This window comes from Barbus barbus (assembly GCF_936440315.1).
Source record: "Barbus barbus genome assembly, chromosome: 6".
Lineage (NCBI taxonomy): Eukaryota > Metazoa > Chordata > Actinopteri > Cypriniformes > Cyprinidae > Barbus > Barbus barbus.
The window spans coordinates 1,921,703-1,947,015 of record NC_136734.1 but is presented as its reverse complement, the minus strand read 5'-3'; the positions used below and the strand labels follow the sequence as shown (position 1 = coordinate 1,947,015).

The window sequence follows — 25,313 nt, the reverse complement described above, 5'->3', positions numbered from 1 at the left end:
CTCTCTCAGGGTCCTATGGGAGTCAGTGAGTTTGAGCGTCTCCTGAAGGAGTCTCAGAAGGAGGTGTTACGTCTGCAGAGGCAGCTGTCTGTCACCTCCTCCAGAGACCAGAGCAGTGCCACGACAGAAAACCCTTCAGAGACACAGGACCGAGACGGCAGGGTGAGAGCATGTTTCCCAACACTGAGCAAACGCTTTCGCTCTCTGATGCAACACAGGAATGCTTATATTATACAATATATTATTTATTCTTTATTTAGCAAAAAATATGAATTATTTAAATGGGCCAATGGCAGTGTTATTTTAGTATTATTGAGATGTTGTATTTTTTATTAGTATTTTGGAGTAGTTTTATTTGTGTATTTTGCGTTTTTATTTTAATCTGAAGTTTTAGTAATTTTGTTGTGATTTTTAGTTTTTTTTTTAAATGCCTATTTAGCCTATTTTTGTTTTAGTTATTTTAGTACATCCAGTTAAACTACATGAAAATGACAAACAAAAACAAAAAAAATTTAAATAAAAAATTATAGCTATTTTTATTTATTTAAATATTTTCTCGTTTATCATTTTTTTAGATTTTATTTCGATGTTTATTTTATTTAAAGAAAAAAAATATTTTTATGGTCAAAATTTTAAGGTTTGGTTTGATTTTAAGGGAATTTTAGTTTAATTGTGTAGTTTATTTTATAAAACAAGTTTAGTTTGTTGCGTTTTAGTTCAAATAGATATCATATTGTTTTCTTTTTTATCGGGTGCTAAAAATTTCTGACTATTTGTAATCATTTCAAAATATAAAATATTTTCTTTGTACTGTTGCTCATGTTTTTTGTTGGGTTTTTTTCCCCTACAAAGGTTTAGTCAGCTTTATTTGATTTTATTTACGTATTACATGCCGTTCTTGGTTTAAATTTAACATTTTTATTTACTTTTCTGCAGTAATTTGTCATTTTAGTGGTCGGTTACCTCGTGTAAAATCTGGGTCGTGATTCTTGTGAAGCAAAACCAGTTGAGACCCGCTGGCCTGCATCATGCTGACCAGTGTGGCGTAATCCTCTCAATCCACTGGTGAACTGTTGTAATGCTGTTATTGCTCGGCCGTTTCTCTGCGCTCTGAAGTGTCATTGATATAAACGGCTATCTAGAGGATTCTTCCTGAACCTCTGTGAAAGCGGCCGGTCAGGAGTCGGATTATAGTGTGTCTGTGTGTGTGTGTGTGTGTTATGATGTGTCTGTTCCTGTGGGGTTTTTCAGGGCTTATTTTGTGTTTACACTCAAATGAATGTTGTTTCTGCTCTTATGTAATGGACTACACCATAATCTGTAATACTAGCTAATGAGCAACTCTATATACTGAAACCTGTGTGTGTGTGTGTGTGTGTTCCCATTTTCCAATTTAATCAGGTGCAGTAGGCATGTTTAATTAGCAAAATTTATGACTGTTTTTTCAGTTTAGTTTTTCCAGTGTTGCAACAATTATCACTTTTAAAGGAATAGTTCATCTAAAAATGGGTGAAAATGTGCTCACCTTCAGGCCATCCAAGATGTAGATGACTTTGTTTCTTCATCAGATTTGTAGAAACATCACATCAGTGTCTCAGCAATGGATGCTCTGCAGTGAATGGGTGCCGTCAGAATGAGAGCCAAACAGCTGATAAAAACATCACAATAATCCACACCACTCCAGTCCATCAGTTAACATCTTGAGAAGACAAAAGCAGCGTGTTTGGAAAAAGAAATCCATCATTATGATGTTTTTAACTTCAAACCACTGCCTTAGGCTAAAATCTAGAGTCCATAATCCATAATGTTTCCTGTAGTGAAAAAAATGGTCTGGTCTGAATCAGGAGAGAAATCTGCACAGATCAAGCACCGTTTACAAGCCAAAACATTCCAGAACAGCTCTAAACAAATATGTAGCTAGATATTAATGTGAGAGACAACAGGAGAAGGACTTTTTCACTGGATTATGGACTCATCAGAATTATGGCCATAAGCAATGGTTATATAATTTTGTCCATAAGCAATGGTTTAAAGTTAACAAGTCTTACTGATGGATTTGTTTCCTACAAACATACTTCTGGATTATTGTGATGTCTTTATCAGCTCTTTAGACTCTCATTCTGACGGCACCCTTTCACTGCAGAGGATCCGTAGCTGAGCAAGTGATGTAATGCTAAATTTCACCAAATCTGATTTTAAAAAACACTGAGGGTGAGTAAATCTTCAGCAAAGTTTCATTTTTGGGTGAACTATTCTTGTAAGTCTTAATCAGGTTGATTAAATCATTCTTTCTCATCAATATGTACGTTTGTGCATACTGTATGTGTGCAAAAGTCTTCTACCTAAATGCTTGGTTAGTTAGTGAAATGGCCAAACTTTAGACTGCTAGTCTATGTTGCACTCACTTTACTGACCATTTGAAGTTTCGATCTCAGATGTCCTCACCGTCTCTGTAAAGCCTGGAGGAGAATGGCAGTACAGGGTAATCTGGTCATTTGCGACACACACACACACAGAAAGAAAGGGGCCATGTTGTATGCGCTCTAATCCCCTTTGACAGCAGAATGGTACGGTCCCATAATCCTCTAGCTGTTGCCGTGGTAGCATTGAGAGGGTTTTGGATGGTAGGTACGACTTCAGCCCAAAGCGAACCAAAGATTCCTGCAGCTGTCCCAAACACGGACACTTTGCTTTCCATCGGCTCACAGGACAGGGGTAGGTCACTTTTACCAGTAGTGACGTGTTCATACTTTGAGCTGTTGCGGAGAAGAGAGCATCCTGTAGCTGTGATAATTGCATGAATGCTGTAATGATGTAACATGCATGTGTTATGTGAGATTGAATAGAGAGTGTGTGTGTGTGTGTGTGCGCGTGCCGTCAGTGCAGGAGCGATTATAACACTCACCTGTCCTCATCAGTAGACGAGCGCTGGCATCTGATTACGGCCCTTCCAGCTTCTCAGAACTCACTTGCACAGTTGTGTCGTTGCATGCATAAAGTATGTGCATTATTGTGCATGAAACAATAGCTACAGAAGAGGCACTTTTAGGCCTAGTTTGGATGATGCGTAACAAAATTTGGTGTTTTACAACAATTCTGCTTAGCCAGACGTGACATTTTGAATATGCAAACAGATCACAGTAGCAAAATGCATGAAATACAGTCAATGCATTTAATGCATGTGCTATAATAGCAAACCAGCGGCAGGCATGCCAATCCATTAAGGTGCTTTTTAAAGAAGTGATCTAGTTACCCGTTTCAGTAGTCCACGGGGATTACAGCAATGTACTTATAGTGAACAGAGGCTGGCGTATGGAGTCGAACGACCTTAACGCAAATAAAATAAGGTCGAAGGTTCGGTTTCTGATCAGTTTATTTGACTTTGAGTTTTCAGTCTTAAAGGTGCAGCTGAATAGGATGGTGAGCAAGTGTTAGCTTTAGCCACCAGGAGGCCTATGCATGAGAACTCAATATAAAACCGTTTAATCCATAAAGTATCTAATTTGAGGATTAGTTTTGCATTTAATTTAGAATAAAGACAAATACTCTCATAACTGTTTGTCTGTGCAGATGTCTTATAATCAGAATGGGAGTTTTTGGCATGTTAGCTTTACTGCTAACATGCTAGTGTTTTAGTAAAAGTTGACAAACTTTTTTCAAATATGCACATTTAAACTTCTAGGACAATGGAATAGCAGTTTTTGTCTAATGAAGCACTCTCTAGATTGAGACCTCTCCATAATTCGACCTGTTAGTGACTAGCATTAGCATGTTGTGGTTAATGATGACTAGGTGCTAGTTTAAAATTTTGCATAATCACAAAACAGAATACTGCCATTTATAAGGTCATTGATATTAGTTATAATTCGCTCTGTGTACATGCATTATCACTGTTGTGTTTGGTGACTTTTCGGGATCATATGAACACAGACATGCACATAAACACAGACCTGTTCATAACTTCAATGCAGTGTTCGTGAGAATCCTTCATACATCAGCTATTTAAGGCAAGATGCTACAAGCAAATCATTGGTTATTTTTCATGCACTAGTCAAATGTAAAGCTATTTTGCTTCTGTAACATGTCTTCATTTAGACTAGTGAAAACAATGCATCAAAAATACACATTTAAGCATTCATTTTATTACACTTTATCTTATTGCATCTGTAGATTTCAGTTCCTTTACATCTTTTTAAAGGCCATGAGTTTTTCTCCACGTCAGCAACACTTACACACACCAGCTTTATTCCTTCCATCTATATATTAGTCATATATTGTCATGTCGTTCGCCTGAAACATTTAAAAAAAAAAATTCAAAAAACATGGTGAAAATGCATTAAATTCTGACTGTTGACAGTATTTCCTGATTTTTGAAGTGATAATAAAATCCCCTATAGAAGCTTTTAACTCTGTGTCAACAAAATCAAACACATTTAAACATAACATTTTCACAAAACCATTGTCTTAATGTACATTGATTAGTGTATTTTAATGTATGCTCTTTAATTAATGTATTTTGATTGAGAGAGAGTTCAATTCTGTCATCATTTACCCTCAAGTTGTTCAAAACCTGTATGACCTTCTTTTTTCTGAACATAAACGGTCAACGTAAATGTCACCATTGACTTCCATAGTTTGAAACAAAAATTAAAAATACTATGGAAGTCAATGGCGTCCATCAGCTGTTTGGTTACACACATTCTTCAACATATCTTCTTCTGTTTTCAGCAGAATGTATCCAGGTTTGGAACAATTTGAGGATGAGCAAATTATGACAGAATTAAGATTTTTGGGTCAACTGCCCTTAAAGATGTGCTTTTCAACCTCCACCTAACATTTCCCAACTGTTAGATAATGCAGTTGCATGTGTCTGTCAGTTTAATTAAAAGTGCACGCACAAATCTGTCATTATACGGGTGTTTTGGGGATGCTGGAGTGTGAGCCTGTTCAACTGGCTAGATGCCAGTCCTGCGCTTTTACTCCTTTCCTTTAAACATCAGATGATTTTATGCATTATAAAGTGCAAATGACAAAAACAAAAAGGCAGATGCTCAGTCAAGAGGTTCAACTCAAATGTTAAACTTTAGAAGAAAAGTGCCGCACTCACTGTACAAACATAGACTTTGCTTTCTTTATATTTTTTTATTGAACTAAATTGAGCTGAATGCATGATACTGTTGTATTTTTAGAGCTGCTTTACAGCAGAAATCATATTTGTTTCATAGTTGAAGAACATTAATAATGTTGTTTTCTTGTTTATCACTGTGAAGTTGCTTTGAAACGATCTGTATTGTATAAAGCGCTATAGAAATAAATGTGACTTGAATATAAACAGTGACTATAAACGTTTCAGCCGACTTCATGACCTTCATCAGACATCAACATGATCTGATTAGGTTTATAAGGAAAATTTGTAACACTTTACTTAAAGCCTTTATATATAATGCTTTATAAAAGTATATTAATGCCTTAATAATGCCTTGTAATGCACCTTCCGATGCACTGAATAATTGTAACCACAGTTATAATACATTATAATACCTATATATTGTTACACCTTTAGAAAGTATAGTGCATGTCAAACAAACCTTCAAATGCATTTTCATTTTGGTTACAGTTATTTATGAACATATATAATAATGCTTTACAATGTGCATTATGAATACCTTTAAAGCTTTAAATGTTACCAGAATATTTTGTCTTGTCTTCTGGCAGATTTGCTAAATTGTGAACATTTGTTATTCTATTCACTACAGAATTATTGAGTTTTATGCATTGCATATAAGAAATTCATGCTAATTCGATGCTGTCTCTTCTTGACATTAAGAAAAGGAGTTGTTAATGAGATCTCTGATGCACTGAACTAAATTTTTCACAATTAATTAAAAAGAAGCGGCAAGCAACATATTGAAGACTGAAATAGTATTTTCTTGTAAAACACATTTCAGTCATCTTTATTTACAACTTAAAAAAAAACATTTTCTTCAGTGTGCTAATAAAAAATAAGATCTGAATTAGTCGCTCAGTCCTGCTTGGTTAATTCATCATGTGAACCATTTTGTTTATTCAGATTTCAGCCGAATAGCGTGTAATAATTTGAGCTGATGAGGGTTTTTATGCTGCTGATTGTGAGCGGTTTATTCCGATTTATCATTTTGCATTGCTATGTAACTTTTTTTGCATGTTACTGTTGCTTAGATTTTGTATTACAGAGCAACAACCACTTCTTCAGCAGCCTTGTTTCCAGAACTATTTTCCCATTCATTTGCTCCATCAGAAATTAGAGAAAATCTTTTATGATATATCTTGTGTTTTATGATGGAATGATCAACTCATCCTATGAATCATTTCTTGATAACACCAGCCTGAATGAAATCCAATGCTCGTTTCTTAAAAAACATGACAAAGACAAGTTTTGATTGATTCCTGTCTGAATCTGAGCCAGATTACAACTATTTGCTCAATTCTCAGCCCATTTTCACCCCGAGGAAACGCAAACATGATCCAGATGCATCCTCACAGTCACAGAAAATGACAGATCTTGTGAAAAAAGCAAATTTAGCTTATTTTATAAAGTTCTTTGTAATTAAATAGAGCATTTGAAAGTTTTTTCCACTCTTTTACAGATTCTAAGTAAAATAATACATTATGAATAATACATTATGAAACATTTGCCATTTTGTCTGGTTTTTTTTTTGATGAGCTAAAATAAATTTTTATAATAATAAAACTTATTTTGTGAAAAAAGATACTATTTTATGTTTCTGAGATCAGCATCATCAAATTAGCATTAACATCATAATTCTTTTGCAAATCAGATTATAAAAAAAAATCAAGATGCAACACTATAAGTAGTAAAAGAACAATATTTTTAAGTTCATTGCAAAATTAAACATGCATTTAAAACTGTTGCTTGATTTCAATAGCTTATACCATGGTAGGTTTTCTTTGAAAGATTTATGCTTTATTATTCAATTTCTCTTTGGTGAGCATGAATGGGATTTTAACTTCCTGAAGCCGCCTGCAGCGCTGAATCATTATAGTGTGATAAAATCACATTCACTATCAGACTAAATATTCCTCTCATTATGGATCTCTTTTGGTAGAATATGACTGAAGTTTGGTCTGTGGGGCAGTAAGTGAGAGTGTGTGATGTTAATGAGTCTGAATGCTGACGAAGCTGATGGACGTCTCCTTGTCCACTTGTGCTGCGTTGGCTGTTTGATCCTGTTACCAGGTCGTGGCTTTGGCCGCAGTGGAATAGGTCCACTTAGAGCATAAGTAGGTATGGTCACTAAAATTAGCCGTTAAGGCATTTGACCCTTAACCCGCTGAGTAAAGACGAGCTGTGACCAAATGTCACCTTCTCCCATGACTGGTGCTTTCAACTAAATTAGCTACAGTAAATGGACTTTATGACTGCAATGACGGTAAAGTGTGAATCTCTCCATAACTGGTAATTAATAACAAGAAATGTCCATGTTTTTATTACATTTTTTTCTTTAAATATGCAAATAGGTCATATTATGGCAGTTAAAATGGTCACACTTTATATTAGGTGGCCTTAACTACTATGTACTTGCATCAAAAAATAAGTACAATGTATTTATTGTGGTCATATTGTATTGCAAAAGACTTCTGCTGCTATTGAGGTGGGATATGGGTGAGGTTAGGGACAGGTTTGGTGGTATGGGTCGGTTTAAGAGTGCGTTAAGATGTAAGAATGGGTCAACAATCATTACAGATATAATTACATATAGGTATTTTTAAAAATATAACTACAATGTAAAAACATGTATGCACACAATAAGTGCATTGTATCAAATTATTAATTTAAATGTAAGTACATAGTAGTTAAGGCCACCTAATATAAAGTGGCACTGTTAAAAGATTGCATTTCATGTTGACTTTAAGACCATTAAGATTTTTTGCTTTGTAATTAATTTCATGAAGAATATGACAACACATCCCTGAATTATTAGTAATGTACTGTAATGTGAAAAAATCTAATTCTCACTATTGTGAAAAAAAAAATGGTAAAAACCATGTTTACTTAAATTTCACTGAAATACTAGCAAATTTCATAAATTGCTGGTTAATTTCAATTACCAGAAATGGCCAGTAACAATAAATTAGACATGAAATTTTGAAGCTGAAAAACTGAAATAGTATCTTCTTGTAAAAATGTTAATAATCTTTGTTTTATTTACAAAAATATTTTTTATAGTGTAAATATACATCATGGCAGTGTTTGTTTCATTGATTTATTCTTTCCTGGTTTTAATACAAAAATATCATTGAATCTGAAAAGGATGGCTTTCATTTCTCTATTATCATAATTAGATATTTTTGATTTAAGGAAATGTACTTACATTTTTTAATGCAAAATGTGATTTAGTCTTTTTGAGTGAAATATTTCTTTGAGTTTTACCCAGTTGTTTGTTGTCATTAGCATATACATTATCCTATGGTGAAGTATTTGTGTTTGGTTACAGTTTATAAGTGTTGTTTTATTTTCAGGTTGCATTTGAAACCCCTCCCGCAGTAGTAGATGAGACCCCTGTTAAGGGGGAGGAGACTCCTGCAAAGGGGGAGGAGCCAGGGACGCAAGTGAAGCCCCAACAGGGCACAGGCTCCACCCACCGGGAAGAGCAGACCACAGAAGAGCGTCTTCAGTTGCTGGTAATATATATATGTGTGTGTGTGTGTGTACATTTACACTAACATCAGATCTATACACTGACATCAGCTCTTTTATATGCACATATTTTGCACTCCAAGTAACAAACCACCCTAAAAAATTCCAAAATGCCTGAATTCATGGGAGCCTGTGACAAATATACGAAAGAAATGGGTCTGGGACAAATAAATATGCACTGTCATGGAAAACTTGGAAATTTTACAGAATTTAAAAAGTCATGGGACTCTTCAAAGTTTTGTTCAGCTGTGAAATATTCAGTTTTATATTTTAGAAATTGCTCTTTTCTATTTTTTTTTATTTGTCTTTCAAACTTGCAGTCTTTACTATTTAAATCATTATTATTTATTGTTTATTGCATTATTATATTTATTTTTTATTACAAATGTATTTATTAAATATGTTCATTGTTTATTTTTGGATCTGTGACAAATTGCTTATGTTGGATAAAAACGTTTGCTAAATGAATGAAAGTAAATGCCAAAAAGTACATTCTCTGACACCGAGCCTAATAAACTAGTTGATCATTTGATGATTAATAATAATTAATTAATGTGCATAGTTATACATTATATTAGTCAATTTATTTTTTTATGACATTTAAATTATTTTAAATTAATGTTTAAAATTGCAAATCCCTTAGTAGATATATAATCTTTCTAGTGTTGTTCAGCTGTAAAATATTGAATATATATTGTCATTTTCTGAATTATTAAAAAAAAGATTATTATTATAATATTATGATTATTATTATAGTTATTTTTTTCCTTAGTAATTATGAATGACTGCAAAAGTCATGAGGTTCTCTTGTCATTTGATGAATATATATCTATGTTTCTGAACATGTTCTTTGATGTTTCTGCAGGAAAGTGAGTTGGGCAAGAAGAGGAAAGAATGTGAAGTGCTTGAGCATGAGGTGCGGAAGAGACAGAAACGATGTCTCGATTTGGTGAGTGTCTTTGCTTTATTTTAATGCTTACAGTTTGTGTCACGTGCGTGTGTGTGTGTGCGTTTTTGTGACAAATGAGGACATAATAAATGTGTATAATGACAGGTATTACAAGGTGAAGGTGACTTATGAGGATATTGCCCCATGTCCCCACTTTTCAAAACACTTATAAATCATACAGAGTGAGGTTTTTTTGGGGGGGAAAGTAGAAATGCACAGTCTCCTGTGAGGGGTAAGTTTAGGTGTAGGGCAATAGCACATACAGTTTGTACAGTATAAAAACCATTATGCCTATGGGATGTCACAAAAACAAACTTGTGTGTGTGTGTGTGTGTGTGTGTGTGTTCACAGGAGAACCAGCTAGTGGACGAGCGCAGCAGAAATGAGCACTTAGTGGAGGAGACAGAACTCCTCAGGAGAAAGGCTCAGCTGCTCGACAAGGTGAAACGTTGTCAAATTAAAGTTATATTAAAAATAATTTAAAAAGGAAAATTTGCCAAAAATGTGCTCACCCTCAGGCCATCCAAGATGTAGATGAGTTTGTATCTTCATCAGATTTATTGAAGTGTCATTACATCACTTGCCCACCAATGACTCCTCTTCAGTGAATGGGTGCCGTCAGAATGAGAGTCCAAACAGCTGATAAAAACATCACAATAATCCACACCACTCCAGTCCATCAGTTAAAGGCTTGTGAAGCTAAAAGACACATCATTGAGATGTTTTTAACTTCAAACCATTAAGTCCTCTGTCCATAATATTGCTTTCTTCAGTAATCTGGTCTGGGTCAGGAGAGAAATCTGCACAGATCAGGCACCGTTTACAAGCCTAAACAGTCCAAACAGCTCTAAACAAATATGTGGGTGGATTTTGATGTGAGCGAGAACAGGAGATAGACTTTTTCACCGGAGGAAGTGTTATTATTGATTATGGACTCTGAATATGGATATTTTAGCCGGAAGCGATGGTTTAAGGTTAAAACATCTTAATGATGGGTTTGTTTCTTACAAATACTCAGCTTTTGTCCTCTTAAGATGTTAACTTACTTGTGGATTTTTGTGATGTTTTTATCAGCTGTTTGGACTCTCATTCTGACGGCACCCATTCACTGCAGAGCATCCATTGATGAGCAAGTGACGGTGTGTTTATGCTCCCTTTGGTTAGTGTAATCTGTGTTTCTGTAGTCGCAGGATGAAAATGAGGAGCTAAAGGAACAGCTCTGTGTTTTGAACGCTCAGCATAGTTCAGTTCTGGAGGAGAACCAGCGACTCCGTGCAAAGCTGGAGAACCTAGAGCAGGTCCTAAAGGTAATACTCACATTTAGTCCGTTTTTCAGCATGTTCACATTGCGTTCGGTGTGTAAACGGTTTGTTTATTTGTGTTGTGTGTGTGTTTGTGTGATGGCAGCACATGCGAGAGGTCGCCGAGCGCAGGCAGCAGCTGGAATTGGAGCATGAGCAGGCACTGGCTATCCTCAAGTTCAAACAGGATGAAATCAAGCGACTCCAGCGGGTCAGTTTCACATTGTTGTTATCATAGTAATTCTGCTTTTAATGGGAATTTATATAGTAACAAGTCTAATGTTTGTGCTTCGTATTCCTGAATGCAAACCCTGATGATCTGTTGAAATAGGTTGTAATCAAGGGTTATGTGATAAATCACATTTCTGCATGTTCATATATAATGTCAACATATTATGCCTGCTTAGACCAGAGCATCAAAGTGTGCCATTGACATTATGCCACAAATGCAATTGATAATGCTGGTATTGAACCAATAATATTGCTTTAAAATGTTAGGAGAAAAGCAGATGTATGTGGTGGTTATTCAGTCTTTACATGCCTCTCCCTGTCACAACATCATAAACTGTGACAATTTTGTGTTCAATTTTGCTTATTTGCTAAAATTGTATTATTATTTATAGTGATGGTTCTGTGACAAATTGCTTATGTTACACATATTGCATCTGGTAAATTAATACATGTAAATGTATAATTGAAATGGTTATTTATGAGACAATTATATGTGTGATTTTGTGTAAAAGAGTGTGCTCTGCTTCCACAGGCTCAGTTATTTGCTAAAAGAGAACATGAAGGTGTTGTGCAGATGCTGGAGGTGAGTTTTGCTTCTCATTGCTTTGCTTTTGTGTTTGTCATGATAGTTTCTTGTGAAATTAACCCTTTAAATGACATTAACTAAAGAGCTGTGATGAGTGGATGATAGAAAATGTCTGTTTATGATGCTTGGGGTTTAATGACTGTGTATTTGTGTGTTGTTTTAACTGAGTTGTGTCATTCTCAGGATCTGGTGCAGCTCGTATTGCACAGAGAGCTGGTAGAGTACAGAGTGTGCACTTCCTGTTTGATGTGTTGCATTTCCTTTTTCTCTCTCTAAACTGCACCACTGTTGATTGTATGTGCAACCTGCAGAGGGCTCTGTTTACCTACTAGTCCAATTTGTAATATTTTTACATACAGTATTGCCAAAACATCTATTTATATTTTAATCAAATTAAATAAATTAAAATAAATAAACAATATGCAACAAATTAAAATGAAATAAAACTAAGCATTACTTCAACAAGGTGTGAATGAGCATTAAGATTGCTTAGAGAGCTCTTGAATATGGTGTTCAAAGCAGTAATTTGCTTTATTTTATCCAAAGTAACTCATATTGCATTTGACCTTTACACTATATCAGTATCAGTGGGAATCAAACCCTTGATCTTGATGCTGCAAGCAGGTTCCTGATTGGTTTCTGAGTGTGTTCAGCCCAGATTTCTTGCTTGACCTTGCATTTGATCTAGAAAAATATAGTATGAAGCATTTCACTCTAGTACCTCCTAACTGAAAAATAGCTTAATAATACTCTCAGTTTTTGTGCATTTTGAGTCTTGAGGTTTTAGATGCATTCAGCAGTGATGCGGTTCGACAGGTCCTGGACTGCTGCGTTAATCATCTAACCTAATATCTGCTCTGACGACTTCTGAAATGCATGATGTTTCCTGTCTCTCTTTCTGTCCTATACTTTGTGTTTTGTGGCCGCTAACCAGAAAACACTGGACTGCATGCAGGTATCAGACCTGCTCAAAACACATGCATTTGGTCCAAAACCCCCTTTTTTGCTTTAGTTTCTAGAGCTTGTGTGTGTGGTTTTGTGCAAGCTGTTTTAGGATTTCTCAACTAGACAAAGTTTTTAACACTCAAGTGCAACAGGAACAACAGAAACCCTCCTAAAAGTGTAGTTTTATTAGTTGGTGCCGAGCAGCTTTTTGTGTTGCAATATGCAAATGCATTTTGCTAACTATTTTCTATGTAATGTCTTAACGTTAAATGTGACACTTAAAGTTTTAATGTGACACACAACCTTTAGAGGTGAGAGTTTTACAGGAAACTCTTTATTTTTAGAGTTTAAGCACTGACTGAACAAGTGACAGTCAACCTGTGTGTGTGTGCGTGTGTGTGTGTGTGTGTGTGTGTGTGTGTGTGTGTGTGTGTGTTTTTGAGCCTTGCTCTCTGTGTGCCAGGAAACTGAACCACAGAGCCGGAAGTGAAACTAGCTCACCGTACTCACACACTTGAGTTTTTAATGCTTTTACTACATGTTTGTTTTACACTCAGCAAAATGGCTTTAGCCCCTTTCCTTTGTCCTGTTTACCTCCATTTTACTCACTGCTTTATTTATGAACCTTTATTGTGTTGCGAGATGCTTTTTTATAAAGATAAAATGTACTTCAGACTTGTGATTTTCATCTGTTGGATGATAAATAATATTTATCAGAAAACTTATAAGCGAGTATGCAGTTATATATTTTTTCCCTAATTTGCACCTCCATAAGATGTTTTCTTTAAATATTTTAAAATAATAATTTTTATAGTCTCAAACTCATTTACAGTTATGTTTATTTTTTAGGTTACGTTTTTTTTTTGAAGAACTTTCCACTGAGATTAATATCCTGAAGTTCACAAAAACGTCTTGAAAATCAAAAGAACTGATAGCTCATCTTGACCTCTGAGTTAGATATTTTCATTTAGATGATTAATCTATAATTTGACACAAGAGACTTGCCCAATTGTAGATGATGCCATCTTCATCACATCATCTCATGCTCTGATTGGCTAATCCCACATGTGCAGTGCATCATTCATTGCTTTGGCTGACTAATAGCATCTGGATTTCCTCATTAGAAAAGCTGATATGTTTAAAGTATTAATGCCCCTCATGAATATTAAGTAATACCTGCATATTAATGTCGACCTTGTGTGCAGGCAAAAGTTCGGGAGCTGGAGGAGAAATGCCGCAGTCAGAGCGAGCAGTTCGGGATGCTGTCACAGGAACTGGACAAATTCAGGGTTCAGGCCTCAAAGATCGACCTGACGGGCCCCAGCCTGACCCAGCTGACCAATGGGGTCGGCCTGTCCAGTGAGACCGGTAAGATAAAATCCCGATCATTACACGACATACAACAGATGCTTTTGTGTTCTTTCAGATTGAAATGAGGGTTTTTGCATCAAATCAAAGTTTGCAGTGCTGTTGATTTATTTCACAGCTGATTGGTTTGGTTTGAGGCTGTTTATTGAAGAATTGTGGGTGGTCGTTGTTATTCTCTAGTATTGTCGCCGTTTTGTTTCTTTGAGCACATGAAACTGCTGTGCAAGTATTAATTCTTGAGTAACCGAGTTCTTGTCTTGTCGATTCCTGTTGTAAATGTAGACCAAAACAAAAGCGGCGGTTTTCCTTTTAGCTCTGTACCTCAAGATGAAATGCTGCAAAACCAGTTTTCCATTCTCAATTTTTCGGAGTAGTTTGTTGTGATTGTTTACAGAGTTTGGTCTTGTGCATTGGTCCACTGATGTGAGATGAAACAGTAGCCTAAAGCCTAGTGAGCTCGCTGTCTACACAGCCATCAGTCTCAGCATCCTAAATGAAATGCAGCTAGTTATGTGAATGATTTGCAACACTCAGCAACACTTTTATATGTGAAGTGCACAGAGACTTGATTCCAGTGGCTGTTTGATATTATTATTATTATTAGTAGTAGTGCTGGGCAATGATTAATTGTGATTAATCACATCCAAAATAAAAGCTTATGTGTACATAATATATGTGTGTGTACTGTGTATATTTATTATGTATATATAAATAAATACACACACACACATGCATGTATATATTTAAAGAAAATATGATATGTTTATATATTAAATATATTTATATATAATATAAATTATATAAATATATACATGTAAATATTTTCTAAATATATACTGTATGTGTGTGTCTTTGTACATAATATATAATAATAATAATAATATAATTTGTACATATACATAATAAAAATACACTGTATGCATACATATATTATGTAAACAAAAACTTGGATTAATCGTTGCCCAGCACTAAATTAGTTTCTAGGTTAATAATGCTCATACCATTACATTTCTAAAAATATACAGCAAAACAGTTCCTTTTTTTAATTATTTTTTTAATTGATGTTATATTCAGTACTCAATATAGGGTATAAGCTTGGGGTCAGTATGATTTTTTGTTAAAGAAATACTTTTATTCAGCAAGGATGCATTGAATTGATCAAAAGTGACAGTAAAAACTTTTATAATATTACAAAAGATTTCTGTTTCAAATTAATACTGTTCTTTTATACTTTCTATTCATCAAAGAGTACTGAAAAATAAATGTATCAGTCTTTCCATGAAAATATTCAGCAGCACAACTGTGTTCAACATTAATAATAATCAGAAATGTTTCTTGAGCAGCAAATCAGCATAAGAATGATTTCTGAAGATCATGTGACACTAAAGACTGCAGTAATGATGCTGAAAATACAGCTGCAGATCACAGAAATAAATTACATTTTACAATACATTACAATAGAAAACAGTTATTTTAAACTGTAATATTTCACAATATTATAGCCTTTAGTGTATTTTTTATCAAATAAATGCAGTCTTGGTGAGCAGAAGAGAGTCCTTTTTAAAAACCTTTAAAAATCGTACCGACCCCAAAATTTTGAACGGTTGTGTATCTATAATGATGATAGATTTCTCTTGATTTTTTCTGTGATTGTGCATTCTGGGTTTCTGTACACACTATAGTGTGTTGCCATAGAATTAGGCCAAAACAACCTGTCTTTTAAAGTAACATAGCATTGTTGCTGAACTTTTGGACCAGCTTTAGAGTCGGGTCACACCTATGATGTTTTATCATGTCTAGGTTGGCAGCTCACTAGGTTTTGGAGCACAGTGTCTGAGATCCATAAGTGGATTGCCTCTGCATTATCCCCTCTTTTTCCAGGCACAAATGCCTCATGGGAAGACATCGCGTTCTGGAGTTTGGAGGGTAATGAAGCCCTCTGTGACACCTCTGAGCCTGGTACTATTGAATTCAGTTTGGTTCTAGGCTGTGATGTCACGTGTCCGCCTGCATGAATAACACATGGAGTGTGACCGTGTGGTGAGCAGTGGGCGGTAGTGGTCACATCCATGAAGAGTTTAATATGTGCATTCCTGAGCTAGAGCTGGGCGATATGATGGTATATACCGTGAGAAACCAGTCAATCATAACGCCCACCCCTATCCTGAACCATAAAATAAATCGCTTTGCTATTTAGTTGATGTTGATGGTCGTACTGTTTGCAGATCTCACCTTGTTAACATAGGTTTGGTTTGTTTTTTGTCATATTATCACTTATGCAATTGGAAGCACATTGCATGTCTCTCAGCTTTGTGAGGATATGATTGGCTGCTTTATTCTGATGGACCAATCAGAATTCATCATGGTGATCCATGCTTAATGACAGCTGCTGCTGGACTATGTTCACAATGGTTTACAAGTATATTACTTATTACATTACTTATTAATTTTACAGTAATGCTTATTTATACATACACTACTGGCCAAAAGTTTGTAATAAGTCTCTTATGCTCACAAAGGCTGCATTTATTTGATCAAAAATACAGTAAAAACAGTGAAATATTATTACAATTTAAAATAGCTATTTTCTATGTGAATATATTGTAAAATATAATTTATTCCTGTGATCAAAGCTGAATTATATACATTATAAATGTCTTTAGATCACTTTAATGCATTCTTGCTGAACATGTAAAATAATTGCTGTCCGTTTGAACTTTAAATTCATAATTCAAATACATACAATCCTGAATAAAATGTTTCACTGTTTCCACATAAATATTAAGCAGTAAAAACTTTTTTTTTAAATTGATTATAATAAGAACCATTAATAATAATAACTGAGCAGTAACTTGTGGTTGCAAAAAATTCAGCTTTCTCGTCACATGAATAAATTTCACAATATTGCTGTTTTTCTGTATTTTTTTTTTTTTTTAAGTAATTATTCAAAATATATGGCTTTTAGTGTAAATACAAAATTAACATTTTCATACGCATGAAATTCCTGAAGGATCTACTTTTTAAAAAAATTAGCAGCATACAAAAGAGCAATTTATCATACAATGCAATTGACTCAACTAATGAACTGAAGTAATATCAGCTGTCATTTGTGACATTTTTGACTCATTATTTAATCAAACTGCCAAAAGTGGCATTTTTGCATTAAATTGGATTAGAATGTAAAGTAACTGAATATTTCTAAGATGATAATTGCTTATTACTTACGAAATTAAACATGCAACCTAGTAAGGCCAAAGTGTGGCGTAGTCCATCACTGTTTCATGTACTAATTTTACACGGTAGGACTGAGTACAGTATGTACTGTTTGTATGTACTGTAAGTACTCCATTCTGAACATAGTTCTGATCTTTAGGTCTGGATGCATTATTAGGTTTAGCACACAAGTAACAGCATGTTTAAATGTTAACATGCACATTTTAGTTTCTGCTATGCATTTTTGTGTTTTTATTTGCTTTTTCTAATTAATTCTCTGCAATATAATTAAGTCTGTTAAAGCTGCAGGTGAAAATTCTCAATGAAAATGACATTTTATAGCAAGCAAACAATGCATGAATGTGAGCAGAGTGAGTAGATGACGGTCAAAGAATGATTTCTACTGTAGTCTTACAGTGACTGGGGTCATGACCCTTCTGCAAGCAGATGGTTTTCATTTAATCAGCCCTGATTCTAACCTGTAGATCACAGGGGTCGACTAGACACATGAACACATGCATGTAAATCGCAGCTCAAAGCATTATCCCACATCTGTGCGCACACACACATGCATGTTTAGCTCACTGTCTCATTGAGGACATACTAGGGATGCACCGATACTAAATTTTCCTACCGATAACCGATTATTCAGAATGATATCTGCTGAGACCGATAGTTTAGTTTTCTTAAAGGGAAAAAAATCTCTCCGAATTAATGCTGTAAAATATACAGAGAGCCTTCTCATTTGGAATATAATGTTGGGGGTTAAAATTAACAACAAAACTATTATATTCAGTGCTATTTATTTTAATATATAATAGTCAAATAGTCACAGTCAAACTGTAATAGTCACAGTCAAATAAAAACATTTGTATACAATGCAACTGCACATAAGGTAGTTTTAATAAAAACTTGTCTTTATTACAGATTTCCCTCCAGTGTTTTTATAGCCAACTAATGAACTGTGAACACTGGATAACTTGACTGAAGTAAATGCAACGTTAAGTGACATATATCGTTCACAAGCTGTTTTATTTGACGTCTTTCTTTTGGTTGAAACACTGATTGAGTGATTATATGAGACATCATACATTTCGGTAAGTTGACTATCTTTTAACACCTTCTGATGTTCACTCATGTATATTTCATGCTATAACTTGTATTAAAGTGTAAGAGACTCACGCTCTGCACTGCCTCTTGAACTACAATGATCATCTGTCACGCCTCATTTAAGATCATTAAAACAACATTTATTGTTGAATTTGTGATAAAATGGACTTTATTTGAGAGCTGAGACTTAGATTGGTAGTGATGATAATTGCTTTTTATTAGCCAATATTGATTATTGGCCGATATATCGGTGCATCCTTAGGACATCTCAATATCATATAAAATTTACAATCAGCATTATTTTAAGTTGTATTTCTCTGCAATCGTTGCATGTTAGATGTGGCTGCGGTTTTGCGGACGGGCTCCACGCCACACGCAGCTGAACTGTCTCGTCCCGAACGCTCACCGACCGTCAAACACAGAGAGCTGCCTGCCATCTGCGTGAAGTCCGGGTCCACGTCCAGCCCTACACCACCCAGATCTGAGACCACTCACCTCTCACCCAAATCTGCTGGATCTCACCCAGCCAGCCCCCGAAAGGCCAGCCCTACACATGAGGTGAGAGGAGCTACCAGTGTTTACACAAATGCATTTAGTAGATGCAAAAAGAGGCAATATTTGTAATATACAGTGCCAGGTTTGTTAGACAGCTGGATTAGAGTTGTTATCATTAACCTTAAACTAAATATACAGTGCCCTCCAAAAGTATAGGAACAGTAAAGACAAAATTGCTCTGTTGGCTGTAGAGTCAAGACATTTACAAATATGATTAAAAGATGAATATGAGACAAAACTACAGAATGTCACATTTTATTATTGGGTGATTCAACACATAGATGTTTTACCAGCTAAGAAGTTCAGCACTTTTAGAGTTTCATCCCTCTATCTGATGTGAGCTTAAGTATTGGAGCAGTTGCCTCACAGGTCTTTCAAAGTGATCAGCTGTGTCCTGTTGCAATAATTCTTCAGATATTAAAAGCAGGGAATGTGTCGTATCAGTTATATCCATTACTTCTGTATTCTGAATCTTGCATTCGATGATGACACACACAAACCAGGATGAAGACGAGGGAGCTGACTTTGAGAGAAAAGCAAGCAATTTGGATGCTAAAAGAAAAGAGGAAGTCAGTTAGAGCTCTAGCAAAAACAAAGGACATGGAGAAATCAAGAATTTGGAAACCACCAGCAACCAACAACGACCTGATCGGCTGAGAAAACAACAGTAGTTGATGACAGACAAATCATAAAAGCTGTGAAAATGAATCCTAAAAGACGTGTTTGTAAAATCACCAACAACTTCCAGAAAGCTGGGTGATGCTCTGACAATCTACTGTCCTCAGGAGACTTTGACACAGAATTACAGATGCTACACAGCAAGATGCAAACCTCTGACCAGCACCAAACATAGAAAGACAAGATTAGAGTTTGCAAAAAAGCACAAAGGTGAGCCAGAAGAGTTTTGGATCTGTGTTTATGGACCGATGAGACAAAGATGAACCTTTATTAAAAAATTGAACTGCAATGATCCCAAGCATACAGCCTCATCTGTAAAGCATGGTGGAGGTGGTGTCATGGCATGGGCATGCATGGCTGTCTCTGGAACAGGCCCTCTCAACTTTACTGATGACTTAATGTATGATGACAGTAACAGAATGAATTTGGAAGGGTACAAAACCATCTTGCCTACCAATATTCAAGAAAATGCCACCAGATTCATTGGGAAGTGCTTCATATTGCATCAGGGCAATGACCCAAAACACCCTGCCAGTTCAGTCAAGGAGTTTATAAGAGTAAAGAAATGGAAAGTGTTAGATTGCCCAAGTCAATCTCCAGATTTAAATCTGATTGAACATGAATTTCAGCAGCTGGAGAGGAGAGTAAAGGCAGAAACTCCCCAAAACAAGCAACAATTGGGATTGGCTTCATTAAAGGCTGGGAAAAGTATTTCAAAGGATGAGAGCAAGAGTCTGGTGATGTCTATGGGTCACAGACTCACTGCTGTGATTGTGTGCAAGGGATCTGCAACTAAATAATAGCTTTTAATCTTTTATATCTGCCTTATGTTCAACTGTCCCAATACTTATGCTCTCATCAATGAGTGGGATGAACTCTAAAAGTACTGTTTTTATTATTTGGTAAAACATGTATGTGTTGAAACGGCTAATAATAAAATGTGACATTCTGTATTTTTGTCTCATATTCATATTTTAATCATATTTGCAAATGTCTTGACTCCACAGCCAACAGAGCAATTTTGTCTTTACTGTTCCAATACTTATGGAGGGAACTGTATACATAAAAAAACATGGTAATTTAAACAAATGTTAAGCCAAATAAAATAAAATACTTTAGTTCAAGAACTAAAACTACTAAAACAACTTAAATAAAAACTAAGAAGCTATAAAAAACTAATAAAATGTTTAACATTAAAAAAAAGACAAACAACAGAATGACTAAAACGGAAGTAAAAATGTAATCAAATAAAAAAATATAAGAAATGGGTGGGGGGAGGTAAAAATGAATTCAAAATATAACCAAAAAATAAAACAAACTGTAACAGTATATTTGTACTATTGCAATAAAAGTCCATGTGTCTAGTGCAGGGGTCAGCAAATGTTTTTATTTTTTATTTTATTAATAAAAATGACCAAAACAAAAACGGAAATAAAAATGAGTAAAAACTAAATAGACATAAAAAACTATTACTAGTTCAAATAATTTATATATAATATTACATAAATAAATAGGCATGATAAAAAAGACAAAAAAATAAATAAATAGGCATATTTAAAAAAGAAAAAAAATTACAAAATCAAACTTAAAATATAATAAAAAATAAAAACTGGAGAATAAAATGTAATTGAAAATATAATAATTACTTCAATGTTATATTAATTTTTTTTTTTTTAACTGCTTATAAGTACATATGACTAGTACAGGGGTCTGTACACATTTTTTGACATGAACTAGGACTTCAAAATGTCTTTAACAACTCATGCAGAGCAGCTTGTTTTGCTGCACTATTTTTGTGTTGAATCATCTAGCATGCCAGCTATTTGTTGGTTCTGTCTGGGTTAGATTTCATGAATGAGTTTACCTTGAAGCGTTTGAGCTTTAGCTGTGAAGTTTAAAAACTGTTCCCGGGTCAGAGTGCAGGCGCTCTCGGCGCCTGTGCAGCTGTCTAAAGCTGATATTCAGTGAGATAATCCTGAGCAGTGCTGCTGGATTATGAAGGTTGTAGTAGTTGTAAGTGATTATCCATAAAAGGGTTTTACCCTTGAGCTATAAATACTGCCTGCATGCCTCCATTTACTTCTTACTCACAGCAGCACTATATTTAGATGATTTCAGCAGCTGACTCTGCAAGTTTATTAAACCACAAACCTATTATTATTATTGAAAAATGGACATTCTGCATGTGCTGCATAATATGAGATAAATGAGCACAATGCTTGCATAGGTATTGTCTTTTTGTGATTTAGATTTAGTTTTTTGAGTTTTGCTCATGGTTTTTGAATATGAGGGCATCATGCAATCTGTCCATGCAGACATCTTTGTAATTAGAATCATACCATAGTTTGATTGGAAATAAAACATCAAAACATCTGGAAAGTGTTTCTCCTTTCCATTTAAAAGATTTCAGCCTATTGATTTTACTATCCTATGTGTTCAATATTCTGAGTGTGTGTTTCAGGTGGACACTGCTAGTGAAGTTGAGGAGCTGGATATTGATGTTTCTCCGGCGCCGTATTCGGTCAGTAAAGGAGCAGCGAAACTCCAGGTCTTCATCGCACGGTACAGGTAAACCGCATTTAACTTAATTTATTGATTTCTGCTTACGAGCTTACTACATATGCTAAACTGCCATGATCATCAACAGTGTCATGGAGAAAATCAACCTGTGAATGGTTTATTTAAATGATACAGTTGTCTCTGCATATTAAACTGGGAAAGTATCTTAACATCGATCAAATAACACACTTTAAATGGAGGCTGGTTTTATTTTCTAAATGCAGTTACAATCCCTATGATGGTCCTAATGATAACCCAGAGGTCGAATTGCCCCTCACAGCAGGAGAGTACATTTACGTCTATGGAGACATGGATGATGATGGCTTTTATGAGGGTGAGTTTATTCAATTTTTTTTACGTTTTTTTTACAATTTTAATACTTTTATTTTATTTATTTAAATTCTATTTATTGAGGGAAAAACGCTTTCCAAACCTACCTGGCCCTACGTGAAAAAGTAATTGCCCCCTCCTGTTAAATCACAAGAACTGCGATTAACCACATTATTTTAGAAAGCGGAGTTAAATTTCACTAGCTACACCCAGGCCTGATTACTGCCAGACCTGTTGAATCAAGAAATCACTTAAATAGAACATGTCTGACAAAGTGAAGCATGCTTAAAGAGCAACACATCATGCCGCGATCTAAGGAAATTCAAGAACAGATGTGAAACAAAATAGTTGACACGTATCAGTCTGGAAAGGGTTATAAAGCCATTTCTAAGGCTTTGGGACTCCAGCAAACCACGGTCAGAGCCATTATCCACAAATGGAGAAAACTTGGAACAGTGGTGAACCTTCCCAGAAGTGGCCGGCCTACCAAAATTACTCCAACAGCGCAACGACGACTCATCCAGGAGGAAATAAAAGAACCCAGAACATCATCTAAAGAATTGCAGGCCTCACTTGCCTCAGTTAAGGTCAGTGTTCATGATTCAACAATAAGAAAGAGACTCGGCAAAGATGGCATCCATAGGAGAGTTCCAAGGCAAAAGCCATTGCTGACCAAAAAGAGCACAAAGGCTCGTCTCACATTTACCAAAAAATATCTTAATTATCCCATAGACTTTTGGGCAAATATTCTGTGGACTGATGCAAAAAAAATGTATAACTTTTTGGAAGGTGTGTGTCCCGTTACATCTGGCATAAAACCAACACACATTTCATAAAAAGAACATCATACCAACAGTCAAACATGGTGGTGGTAGTGTGATGATCTGGGGCTGCTTTGCAGCTTCAGGACCTGGACAACTTGCCATAATTGTTGGAACCATGAATTCTGCACTCTGTCAGAAAATCCTGAAGGAGAATGTCCGGCCATCAATTTGTGACCTCAAGCTCAAGTGCACTTGGGTTATGCAGAAGAACAATGATCCCAAACAGACCAGCAAGTTCACCTCTGAATGGCTCAAGAAAAACAAAATTAAGGTTTTGGAGTTGCCAAGTCAAAGTCCGCTGTGGCATGACCTTAAACAGTCCATTCATGCTCGAAAATCCTGCAATGTGGCTCAATTAAAACAATTCTGCAAAGAAGCGTGGGACAAAATTACTCCACAGTGATGTGAAAGACTTGATTGCAGTTGTTGCTGCAAAAGGTAGCACAACCATAGATTTAAGGGGGGAATTACTTTTTTACATAGTGCCAGGCAGATTTGGACAGCTTATTTCCCTTAATAAATGAAATCATCATTTCAAAACTGCATTTTGTATTTACTTGGGTTATCTTAGTGTAATATTAAAATTAATTTGAGGATCTGAATCTTTTAAGTATGACAAATGTAAAAAAAATGTAAAAAAAAAAAACAGGAAGGGGGCAAAAACCTTTTCACGGCACTGTACATTATATATGTATGCATGCGTGTGTACTTCTCATCACACTTTTACCCAGAAAATGCAAAAAGCTAATTCAGTTCTCACTTCTTAACTTAAAATCTAGTTTAAATTTCATTCAACAACACTTCCTATTACTGACAACAATTGTTAATCTTTCTGTCACCCTTTGTAGGCGAGCTAATGGATGGCAGAAGAGGCCTCGTTCCCTCCAACTTTGTGGAGCGTGTGTCGGATGATGACTTTATGAGCTCGCACCCTCACCAGGCTGGCGATACGTCCCACAATTCCTTCCAGGAGAGCAGCTTCCACAGCGGCAGTGAGCGGCTGCACCAACACCACTTACGCTTCGCCCACAGCGCCTCCGAGAGGACGGAGACCTCCACAACAGCCTCGGCTCCTGGTCACAATGCCAAAGCTAACCCTGCCCTGGCCATCCCACTCACTAACGGCTTAGACTTGGATCTAGAGGAGGTTGGGGTGGAAACTGTGCCTTACCCCCGCAAGCTAGCGCTAATCAAGCAGTTAGCCAAGAGTGTCATCATTGGCTGGGAGTCTCCGCTGGTCCCAGCCGGCTGGGGTTCTGTGTTTAGCTATAATGTCTACGTGGACCACGAGTTGCGACTCAACGTGCCATTTGGTACCCAAACGAAGGCCGTTCTGGAGAGGCTGGATTTCACGCAGAAGGCGTATCGGATTGCGGTGCAGTGTCTGACAGAGCGAGGCAACTCGGATCAGCTGCGTTGCAGTATCCTAGTCGGACGGGACGTGAGCGTGGCACCAACACATCTGCGCGTTGAACGCATAACGGCTACCTCGGCCAGCCTAACCTGGCTGCCTAGCAACAGTAACTATGTGCACATTGTGTCTTTGAACAACGAGGAGTGTGAGCTGGTAAAAGCGGGATGCTATTCACTGTGCCTCAGCAACCTCACACCCAACATGCAATATAACATTAAAGTGGAGGCCAGGCCGCACCGCACAGCCTGGGAACTACCACCGGAGTGCCGAGAACGCAAAACCGCAGTGACCTCTTTCACAACCCTGACTGCAGGTGAGATGCAAAGATTCACTGATGATGTTCACAACAAGACTAGGAACATGTATTAAGAGCAGTGTTGGGGTAATGCATTACGTAATAAGATTAACTAATAAAGTAACACATTACTTTTTAATATTAGAAGGAAATGTCTGTTACTTTTTCAAATAAGTAACGGCAGCTTGACGGACAGCTCTCGTGTTGCCATGTTGAGAGAAATCACGAGTAAGTGTCAGAGGCATGGTGTGCGCTTT

The 25,313-nt window shown here is 36.0% G+C and overlaps 1 protein-coding gene across 1 annotated transcript in view; it reads left to right on the top strand.

Annotated features, from left to right (window-relative positions):
* The window catches only part of LOC306871740 (peripheral-type benzodiazepine receptor-associated protein 1-like), a gene marked incomplete at its 5' end in the record, with an annotated part of 102,173 nt that overhangs the window by 55,100 nt on the left and 21,760 nt on the right, over nucleotides 1-25,313 (top strand). Inside the window, 13 exons of the mRNA XM_079419865.1 lie at nucleotides 10-162; nucleotides 8,521-8,682; nucleotides 9,564-9,647; nucleotides 9,999-10,088; nucleotides 10,832-10,954; nucleotides 11,055-11,159; nucleotides 11,712-11,762; nucleotides 11,949-11,981; nucleotides 13,916-14,078; nucleotides 18,739-18,959; nucleotides 22,096-22,202; nucleotides 22,418-22,527; nucleotides 24,196-25,074. Coding sequence (XP_079275991.1) covers nucleotides 10-162; nucleotides 8,521-8,682; nucleotides 9,564-9,647; nucleotides 9,999-10,088; nucleotides 10,832-10,954; nucleotides 11,055-11,159; nucleotides 11,712-11,762; nucleotides 11,949-11,981; nucleotides 13,916-14,078; nucleotides 18,739-18,959; nucleotides 22,096-22,202; nucleotides 22,418-22,527; nucleotides 24,196-25,074 — 2,281 coding nt within the window. The remainder of the gene's footprint in view (nucleotides 1-9; nucleotides 163-8,520; nucleotides 8,683-9,563; nucleotides 9,648-9,998; nucleotides 10,089-10,831; nucleotides 10,955-11,054; nucleotides 11,160-11,711; nucleotides 11,763-11,948; nucleotides 11,982-13,915; nucleotides 14,079-18,738; nucleotides 18,960-22,095; nucleotides 22,203-22,417; nucleotides 22,528-24,195; nucleotides 25,075-25,313) is intronic.